Source organism: Solea senegalensis, unplaced genomic scaffold (assembly GCF_019176455.1).
Source record: "Solea senegalensis isolate Sse05_10M unplaced genomic scaffold, IFAPA_SoseM_1 scf7180000012892, whole genome shotgun sequence".
In the NCBI taxonomy this organism is placed as follows: Eukaryota; Metazoa; Chordata; class Actinopteri; order Pleuronectiformes; family Soleidae; genus Solea; species Solea senegalensis.
In genome coordinates, this window is record NW_025320717.1 from 28,000 (window position 1) to 38,267 (window position 10,268).

The 10,268-nt window shown below is 43.9% G+C and overlaps 1 protein-coding gene across 5 annotated transcripts in view; it reads left to right on the forward strand.

Moving 5' to 3' along the window:
• LOC122760050 (IgGFc-binding protein-like) overlaps positions 1-10,139 on the forward strand; it is a 34,563-nt gene extending 24,424 nt beyond the window's left edge. For 2 of the 5 annotated variants that reach the window (XM_044015128.1, XM_044015133.1), the window contains 22 exons: positions 81-260; positions 683-891; positions 1,007-1,151; positions 1,405-1,502; positions 1,586-1,732; positions 2,258-2,416; positions 2,523-2,650; positions 3,102-3,373; positions 3,466-3,674; positions 3,838-3,982; positions 4,087-4,334; positions 4,416-4,545; positions 5,515-5,716; positions 5,856-6,017; positions 6,113-6,243; positions 7,028-7,230; positions 7,331-7,466; positions 7,758-7,871; positions 8,102-8,215; positions 8,787-8,906; positions 9,125-9,265; positions 10,015-10,138. In XM_044015128.1, coding sequence (XP_043871063.1) covers positions 81-260; positions 683-891; positions 1,007-1,151; positions 1,405-1,502; positions 1,586-1,732; positions 2,258-2,416; positions 2,523-2,650; positions 3,102-3,373; positions 3,466-3,674; positions 3,838-3,982; positions 4,087-4,334; positions 4,416-4,545; positions 5,515-5,716; positions 5,856-6,017; positions 6,113-6,243; positions 7,028-7,230; positions 7,331-7,466; positions 7,758-7,871; positions 8,102-8,215; positions 8,787-8,906; positions 9,125-9,265; positions 10,015-10,115 — 3,494 coding nt within the window. In that variant the 3' untranslated portion in view covers positions 10,116-10,138. Of the gene's footprint in view, positions 1-80; positions 261-682; positions 892-1,006; positions 1,152-1,404; positions 1,503-1,585; positions 1,733-2,257; positions 2,417-2,522; positions 2,651-3,101; positions 3,374-3,465; positions 3,675-3,837; positions 3,983-4,086; positions 4,335-4,415; positions 4,546-5,514; positions 5,717-5,855; positions 6,018-6,112; positions 6,244-7,027; positions 7,231-7,330; positions 7,467-7,757; positions 7,872-8,101; positions 8,216-8,786; positions 8,907-9,124; positions 9,266-10,014 lie in introns of all 5 variants that reach the window. The other 3 variants (XM_044015132.1, XM_044015130.1, XM_044015131.1) reach the window with 3 other exon arrangements.
• Positions 10,140-10,268: the final 129 nt, after the last annotated feature.

A 10,268-nucleotide genomic window follows, 5' to 3' on the forward strand; every position in this document is an offset into this window, starting at 1 on the left:
ATTACACACAAACATCCTCTACTAAAGCTTTGCACAGCTTTTCTTGTTAGGACAGTGCATTGACTTGATCTTACCCTCAGGTATCTTCAAGCCTTGCCACTCTGTCGTGCCCCCGAACCAATACTTTGAAAACTGTGTGTACGACATGTGTGCAACTGGAGGTCAGACTGTGGCTCTGTGCCAGGCCATAGAGAGCTACGCTGATTTGTGTGCTGCAGCAGGAGTCCCCATCGCATGGAGGAAAAACAACACCTTCTGTCGTAAGTCTGTCTCTGTTACGTGTGTCAGTGTGTGTGCATGTGTGAAACAAAGAACTAGAACAGGTTAGCTTGTCAACTTTAGAGAAGAAATATCATTGACTAAATATGATGTGATAGGATTTTCGTCTTTTGATGAAGCCTTGTCCTGTATTCTTTGCACAAATGTTGCCAGATGCTATAGTCTCATGTGACCGTCAGTGTCAGTGAAGCTAACAGCTAAGCTAACAGTTTTTAACAGTATTATTTTTTAACATTATTATCTTTGGTGTAGAACCAGAAAAACTGCACGCTGCTTTTCTGATACTTTGGTGTCATGAGGACAGTTTAGTTTGTGTGTGTCCTCCATTGACACCTCAACACAGGTGCAACTTTGTAATTACTTCAAACTGTCTGACGGTGTTTGTATGTCTTCTCTGCTCCAGCTATCAAGTGTCCCTCAGGCAGTCAGTACAATCCATGTACCTCTGCGTGTCCTCAGCCCAGTTGCCAGGACCCTGCAGGCTCCGGTGGCTCCTGTAATCAGCCCTGTGTGGAGGGATGTGTCTGTAATCCTGGGCTCATCCTCAGTGGAGACAAATGTGTCCCGCTCAGTGAGTGTGGATGCACTGATGAAGGTGGAAATTACAGGCCGGTAAGTGTGCTCAACTGGAACAGTTGGTCAGCAGAGGCAAACAACCATGGTGATTTTTCTTTCCATTTGTGCAGCAAGTCAAAATGTTTGAACATGTGTGTGTTTGTGTGTGTAGACAGGAGACACTTGGTTCTCAGAGAAGGACTGTTCAGAGCGCTGTAAGTGTAACGGCAACCACAACATCACCTGCGAGCCATGGCAGTGCAGCCCTGCACAGGAGTGTAAGGTGGTGGAGGGAGTACTAGGCTGTCACTCTACAGGTAAACCTTGTTATGACTACAACTACAAGTATGTCCAATGCTTTATCCACTAGACTGACTTTTCCAACTGGAAACCGAAGTTTGTGTCCGAGTCTAAACCTCTCACTATTTCTTGTGTCCCTGTGAGCTATAAACTTTATTCTATGGACGCTGGTGTGAGTGAGCAGTCTGGAATTTCAGTTTCAGATACTGTAGACTTAGATTCACATGTGATTTGCATGTGATTTGAATACATCATTTGCACTTTCCTCAGGTAAAGGAGTGTGTCATGTGGCTGGAGATCCTCACTACTACACCTTTGATGGCGTGATGCACACATTCATGGGCACCTGCACCTACACTCTGGTGGAGGTATGTGATGAGTTTGACCGGGTTTGTCTGCTGTGTCGAGAGCCTTACTGTTAGAAAATCCTTTTCTTTGAATACTATTCTAGGTATGCAACAACACCAGGGTCACTCCATTTAAGATCGTGGCCAAAAACGAGGAGCGCGGTCAGCCCGAAGCCTCCTACGTTCGCTCCGTCAAAGTCTTCCTGCCCAATGATATTGTGGTTGAGCTACAGAAGAGTCGCAGAGTTTTGGTAAGGACTTTTTTCCCCAGGGAACATTGTTCATTTTTTATCACAGAGAGAAAGTTGTCCATGTTTTTGTATCGTCACGTATACACAACTTTTATACTCTACACAATCAGTAACTCCACCACCACAGTGGTTGTCCATTACATTATTTTATTGATCACTCTCAAGGCCATTTGTTCATTTATTCAAGGTCATCCTGACTTTATCAAAGCCCTTTCAACCCCATATCATTTTTATTGTATTTTTATGTCTTGCTTTGTTATAAGTTATTTTTTATCTTCCTGCACTCATTTTACTACAATAATATTTATTTTACTTTTTTTTTTAATTGACACGTAGCACATTTTAATGCAATTATTCATTTATTTACATTGACGCAGTATCTGTTTAAATACAAGCTTGTAGGTGTTTGTTTCTTATAAAATTGCATTATGTATTCCTTTTAGTTATTACTAAACTACTTATGAATTGTTTGCAGAAAATAGAGTGAATGACTGATTGTTCTGTGTTCTCGCTATCTTACCTCAGCTGAATGGACGACGGGTGCGAACCCCACTGACCACTGATGTAGCCAAGGTGATTACAAGTGGATCCTACAGTCTGCTGGACACCAACTTTGGTCTACAGGTGAAGTTTGACGGAGTCCATCACCTGCAGATAACTGTCCCTGGAGAATACTTCAACAAGGTACACAGATGTCAAACCCAGGGGGGTTCCTAACATTCAAATTATAGTGGTTTATTATTTCTTACTGGATTACGGACTCTAACTTCACCTCCCTCTCCCTTTCCAGCTTTGTGGCATGTGTGGAAACTACAACCATGATAACACTGATGACAACCTAATGCCCAACAAGAAACCTGCCAAGGATGTGATTGAACTGGGCAACAGCTGGAAATCAGAGGGAGACAGTGATCCTGGGTCAGTGCCAATATGCAACAATCGGCCCTACCAGATATCAGGAAACAAATATGACTTATATAAATAGAGAGTAGATACTGATGTGATGACACAAGATCCTATTGCTATCCAACGCCTATTACGTCACCAACGATATTAGCCCCATGTGAAGCCGCACTAATGTATGGCCTCCCCTTTGCATTTCGAAGCAAGAGAAGAAGTCGTTTTAGTAGTTGTACAAGTAGTTGTTGTGGGTGAGATGCATCAGAGACTCATTTAATCTAAAATTCTCTTTAATGTAGTCTCCAACCACCTCAAGTGGTCTGGCAGATCAGTCTTTGTGTCCATGGTGGCAGACACGTTTTCACTGAAAGCAAGCCTCCACGTTAGTGCTGCATACAGCCACACTTCCAAAAAAAACATTATCTCAGTGTATGAACACACCACTCAACCCTAACATTCTCCTCTCCAGCTGTCAGCCAGACACTCGTCCAGACATCCACCCCAACTGCACTGCAGAGGAGGAGAAGCTCTTTGAGGCTCAGTGTGCTGCCAGCATCCTGTCAGACCGCTTCAAGCCATGCCACTCTAAAGTGCCCCCTGAAGCTTTTCTGGGTAACTGCATCTACGACATGTGCGAGTACAATGGCATGCAGACGACACTGTGCGACAACGTGGAGGCGTATGCTCAGGCCTGTCAGAGCGCCGGAGTCACCATCAGCTGGAGGAACTCCACCTTCTGTCGTAAGTTACGAAGATCCAATCCAAACAGTTTGTGTAAAATGTTGTAGATTTACACTCTTCTGTTTGATCTTAACTCTCCTCCCTCCCTGCAGCACTGCCCTGCGCCACCAACAGCCACTACTCTGACTGCACCCCGCCATGCCCCCCAACCTGCTCCGACCTCTTCCCCACCACCTGCCACCTCCCACCAACCACCTGTGTGGCGGGCTGCCAGTGCGACGCTGGCTTTGTGCTCAGTGACAACAACTGTGTTGCCCTGGATAGATGTGGCTGTCTGGACTCAGATGGAGAGTATCATGATGTGAGTGCGAGCCTAATCATGGAATACATGTAGCTCACTGAAAGCAAGCCTACATGTTAGCGCTGCAAACAACCACACTTTCAAAAAAAAATCTCTTTCTGTCAAACTAACTGTGGCAAAAAGTAACCTGGTCGTACTGTTGTGTGTGTGTGTGTGTGTATAGGTAGGGGACTCGTGGCTGACAGGAAAATGTGCTGACTCATGCACCTGTAAACCTGGAGGCAAGATCACATGTGTGGACCACACCTGTAATTCAAACTCAATTTGCGCTCTGGACAAAGATGGAGATCTCTACTGCAAACCCACAAGTGAGTCCAGCACTCTGAGAGACACAAGTCATACTGAGGTGACCTGTTCAGAGATGTTGAAAACTGAAGTTCTCAAACCTAATCCATTTCATTATCTTCTTTAGAGTTTGACAGGTGCACTATCTCAGGGGATCCTCACTACCGAACATTTGATGCCTTCAGCCATCACTTCCAGGGACCGTACACCTACATCCTGGCTCAGGGACACAACCTCTTGTCCAATCAGCCGAACCTGGTGATCAGAGGAAAGAACATCAGGCGAGGAGGGAACAGGAGGGTGTCATTCCTGGATCAGATGTACACTGATGTGTATGGTGTCAATGTCCGTTTCCTGCAGAGGAAGACTGCCTTGGTCAGTAGTTTGTCCAATGTTAAGCTATGTTTATTGTGGACTGTTACCTGTCCGTAAAATAAATTACTGTTTCTCCTGTAGGTAAATGGGGAGCGTGTTGCGCCGCCTCTTAGTCCAGTCGATGGTTTGACCATTACCATGAACTCCAACTATGTGCAACTCACCACTGATTTTGGACTCACGGTTCGCTTTGATGGCAATAGTCGCGGAGGTAAAGAAGAAGATAACGTTATCCTTGTCACACTATCACACATCACCTCTTGCTTTCACTGAAAACATGGCTGCCAGTTGGGACACAAGGTAAAACAGATACACATCGACACCTATGATAAACCTAAGAACAGGTTCATCTTGCCGTCTGACTGCCCTCTGAAAACAGATCACTTCCTGCACCATAGAAAAAGAAGCCATTTTACATCATAGCACACAGGATTTGTTGATCCATTAGTGAGTTCAAATGTGTTACTTTGTAACTTTAATGTTTGAAGTCCTTCATTCGGATTGAACTTGATGCAAACTTATCAAGTGAAGCAGCAGTAGACGAGCACCTCCTGTGTCCCTATGGGCTTAAAATGTTGATTTTCTTTAAGGGCTTTGGTGCAGGAGAGAGTCTTCAGTTTCCAGCCGTAAAAAGGCTACTTTAGATAATGTAGATTTAAGCTTGAAGTAGATTTTATAAGATGAGCCTTTTGGCCCTTTTCCACTATGGTCCCTCGCCTTGCCTCGGCACAGTTTAGGTTGGTTTTCCACTACAAAATAGTGCTGTCACCGAATACACCAGACTCCTTTGTTAAATATTGAGATTAAATATTGAATATTAGACATTTCCCTGGTAGTTGTTGGAGATTAACCCACGTTTTTAGGATTGTTAAGTAGTTTTAACTGATCTACAGTTCGGTGCTGTTCGGCTTGATTTCTGTGTCGGACGTCTCTTCCTCTGGCCAATCAGTGGCCGACAGTCTGGCGACGTCACACAGTACCTACTCAGCTCGCCTGGAACCTCACCAGAGCAGTTACTGACAAAAGTACCTGGTACTATGCTAGTAGAAATGCAACTTAACCGTGCCGGTGGAAACACGCCATTTGTGGCTAAAATTTTCCTTGTGTCTCCACACAGTCACAACCACACTCTTCCAATCCATTCATTGCCCTGCTCTTTTTCCTGTATTTGTCGTATCAGAAATCATACTGCCCAGCACCTACAGGCACTCTGTCAGAGGGCTGTGTGGAAACTATGATGGCCTCACCAGAAATGAGTATATGAAGCCAGATGGGAAATTGGTCAGGAGCCTGAACGAATTTGGAGAAAGCTGGAGGGTCAATGACCGACAGAGTGACGGCTTAAAGATCTACGATCTGCCATTGTCAGTCCATGCCCATAGGTAGGACCACAAATGGACTCACTGCATATTTTCATATGCAGTCAAAGTTTCCAGAAATCTTGCCAACCATCGTAAAATATTTGCCATGTCAGTTTAGCCAAAACAAAAGTATCAAACCTCTGTTCCCTTTCTTCTTCAGGCGAGATGTGGAGACTGATCCAGACTCAGGGTTTGAGACATCAGACTGTTCTCAGTCTCAGCTCAATGATTACAACAGTGTGGCTCAGTGTGGAGCCCTATCCAATCCCGAGGGCCTGTTCACCGCCTGCCACACTGTCCTGCCACCCAAAACCTACCAGGAGTGAGTAGCCATAGAGTTTTTGAGGGAGTGTGTAGAACTGTCCTCAAAGGTGCTGAGTTGTTGTTTACATTCTGTCTATTGTGTGTTTTTCTCAGTGACTGTGTGTATGACCTGTGTGCCGACGAAGGCAGCACAGAACTGCGTTGTGCCAGTTATGAAGCATATGCTGCAGCCTGTCAGGAAGCTGGAGTCAAACTGGGATCCTGGAGGCAGCAGCTGGACTGTAGTAAGTGTCATGTGTTATCACACAAATCCTACACAAGTACCCTGTGCCTTGTGTGCCTTTAACCTATGTTTCCATCAAGCAGTACCAGTGCAGTTCGCTTACGAGCTGCAAACACATGGGTAGCACAAAAGAAATGGCCGTAGTCCCCTGGTTACAAAACTAACTCCATGACACTAACATGACACTGCCCATTGCTAATGCTAACGTTATGCTATTGCGACACTTACCCTTCCAAGGACAACAACTATATCTTCAGCCAGATTGTGTCCATTTGTTTCCCTCAGGCTCTTGTAAACTCTCAGTGACTCTCTGGAGTAGGATGAAGGGAAGTTAATCAGGAAGTTAAAGATGTCAGGATGCTGAAGGTCTGGAATAATGTCCTCTCCACCTGTTTACAAGCTTGACAAAACATTATAAGGATCTGTTTATTTTTGCCACATCTAAGGCTGCCAACATGGTGGATCCCGGAAACCGAGTCACGTGATGTCCAGAGTGTTACATGCGATTAGGATTTCTACACCAATGTGCTGTGCATTTTCTGGTGTCTTTGTATTTTCGTTTACTTCAGATAAGTAAGCTAACACATGGCCTGCCAACATCAGGGTTTGCATTCTTATTTTGGTGTACAGATTAATGATGACAAAATGGAGGCATAGAAACCACAGAAAAAAATATTCATGTTCCAGAAACACATTCTGTAAATATGTGTGAAATAAGATATTATGGGATAAAGTACAGTTTTGCAGATTATCATATCAAATTTTTATCTCTCTTTCTCTTCCAGACCTGTCTTGTGGTGCCAACAGCACCTACTCCACCTGTATGTCACCTTGCCCCGCCTCCTGTGCCAACCTGGCAGCGCCCTCTGAGTGTGAAGTCACCACCTGTATAGAGGGTTGCCAGTGTGCTCCCAGCTTTGTCATGAGTGAGAGAGTCTGCGTACCATACTCACAGTGCGGCTGCACCTTCCTCAACAGATATTACCCTGTGAGGAGCCTTATCACACAGCAGTGATAACATGTGTGTGTGTGATGATGATGTGATCTGACATCACCTTCGGTCTCTCTTATCTTCCTCTGTCCTGCAGCTGGGGGAGAGGTTTGTGACGGAGGACTGTTCCCAGACCTGTGAATGCACCACCACTGGCACCGTGTGCCAACCCAAGACCTGCCAGGGTGGTGAAGTGTGCACCATCTCTGACTTCAAACGGGGCTGTTTCAGAGGTGTGTGTGTATAATGTTGGCGTCTTTTCCACCTCGACCTGTGGGTAGGAATTATAAGCAGGTAAAGTTATATCTGAATCCAGTTGATTGAAATGTAAAAAAAAATATTCTTTTATATTTGTTTTTTACATTTCAATCAACTGGATTCAGATATAACTTTAACTGCTTATAATTATTACCCTCTTTCATAAGCATGACAAAATTTATGTTAAGATATACACATCTTGGTCAATGGGACTGAACAATGTTAAATTGCTGCCCAATCCATAATCTGTTTGCGTTGCATTGCAGCGAGTCCCTGCCTCAATAACCCATGTCTGAACGAAGGGACATGTTTAGAAGGCAGCAACAACACATACAGCTGTCGGTGTGCAGAAGGCTATGAGGGAACCCACTGTGAGACAGGTGAGAGGAAGTATGACCTGTTTAAACATGTGTAATTTGTGCTGCAGGATCACTTTTGTGTGCTTTTTGCGCATTTGCGTCTTTCAGGAGAGTGCCAAATTCCAGGTGACGTTTTCACCAAAATAATAAATATTCAACTCCAGCGAATGGAGTGTTGTGTGACTGCAGCATTAGCGACTCAATGGTCAGGGAAACTGAAGTGAAGTCTGAGTGATGTGTTTGTGTTGCAGTGGATCCCTGCCTCAGTAACCCGTGTCAGAATGGAGGAACATGTGTGAAGGGCAGCAACAGCACATACAGCTGTCGGTGTGCAGAAGGCTTCGAGGGAACCAACTGTGAGACAGGTGAGGGCAAGATGGGCCTGTTCACACATCTGTCTCACATCTGTCACAATACATATATATGTGTATATACATATATGTATATATACATATATATATATACATACACATATATATGTATGTGTGTATATATATGAGTATACATATATATATGTATATACATATATGTATATATACATATATATATATACATACACATATATATGTATGTGTGTATATATATGAGTACACATATATATATTGTGATGGTGTTCACTGTACAATTTGTATGGCTATATTATGACTTCCTTCATTTGTGCTATACTAGATTGGTAGAGGCAGCTAGTAGAGAGAAAAGCATGATGGTCTCTGTAGTTCTCACTTGCCGCTACTTTGCTACAAAACAACAGTTTTTGCCTCAAAGACATATCGGTTGATACTGTCGCCAGTGTTGGGGTGTAACGCGTTATGCAAGTTACCTCCATCACTGCCGATCACATACAGTATCTCAGATATGTACGGGTTAGGGGTTCGGCTGGAACGATGGCCAGACAAACAAAGGAAACCACAGTGATGTGGTTGTGTTGTGTTGCAGTGAATCCCTGCCTCAGTAACCCGTGTCAGAATGGAGGAACATGTGTGAAGGGCAGCAACAGCACATACAGCTGTCGGTGTGCAGAAGGCTTCGAGGGAACCAACTGTGAGACAGAGAATGGTACAGTATATGTTGCGATTTTTTTGATGTTATGATATTAATTGTGAGATACTGTCCAAGTAGTTAGTTTGCCTAACCTCAACCAAAGTAACTCTTCAGTGTCAGTAAGTTACCTCCATCACTGCCGATTACATACAGTATCTCAGATGTGTTAGGGTTCGATCGTCAGAGTAACAAATCTAACCTGAGTGATGTGTTTGTGTTGTGTTGTGTTGCAGCGAGTCCCTGCCTCAGTGACCCGTGTCAGAACGGAGGAACATGTGTAGAAGTCGGTGACAGCACATACAGCTGTCAGTGTGCGGAAGGCTTCGAGGGAACCCACTGTGAGACAGAGAAGACTACGGATGACGGAGGACTGGGTATGACACATCTGTCACACTCTGCATGCACTTTGCTGAGTCAGATTAAATAATCAGAATCTGAACAAACAGTACTACCACACTAACAAGCCCACAGTACCATGTGTATTATGTATATGAAATATTGTGTCTGTTTAAGATATTTGTGCAATTTTGTGAAAGAAGCCTTTGCAAACTTGCACCAAGAGGAAACTAATTGAGCTTGTTACTGGAGGGTCACCAGTTCAAATGGGCTGAGGTGCCCCTGAGCAAGGCACCCAATCCCCCATTACTTTATACTGTCTACAAAATAGGATGCACCAATTGTCTGAGTGAGCTCATATAAGAACACAGCAGGAGAAACTCCAGGTGCCAGATCCTCTGGTTATTCTCCTGGTTTTCTGAACATGTCTGACCCCAACTATCTCCCACTGCACTCACCATGTGTTAAAGGCAGACACCAAAGAATGTCTAGACCCAATTCTACAGGAATTATCCTGCAAATGTTTTTTGTTTTGTTTGTTTTTTTAGCCTGCAGATCAACAGAATGTATAAAGCAGGCAAGAAATTATGTGCATGAAAAGTTCGGAATAATTGTGCGTTCGTAATTTCAAATGGAACTTGGAGGCGACTTCCACTCAGTACCATTTGCACGTCCAATGTAAAGGACTTGGTGTTACATTAGCATTCCTCAGGTTTTATTATTTTTTTCATATGGATTAAAGGTTCAATGTTGTTTTTCTTGTAATTGAATTGGTGTTTGGTTACAGAAACCAAATGGATCATCGTCATCGCAGTTCTGGTCCCACTCGCAGTCATCCTCATCATCATCATCACTATTGCATGTGTTTGTAAATGCAAGGCCAAGTGAGTTTCATCTGCATCTGTGGAGCAAGAGTTCCCTTTACTGTGTGTCCACGCGTGTACAATCCAGCTGTCCATCTTTATTTACATCAGCGCTACATGCTATGCTACGCTATGCTATGCTATGCTATGCATTTCAATACATGCAGTTTAATCATAT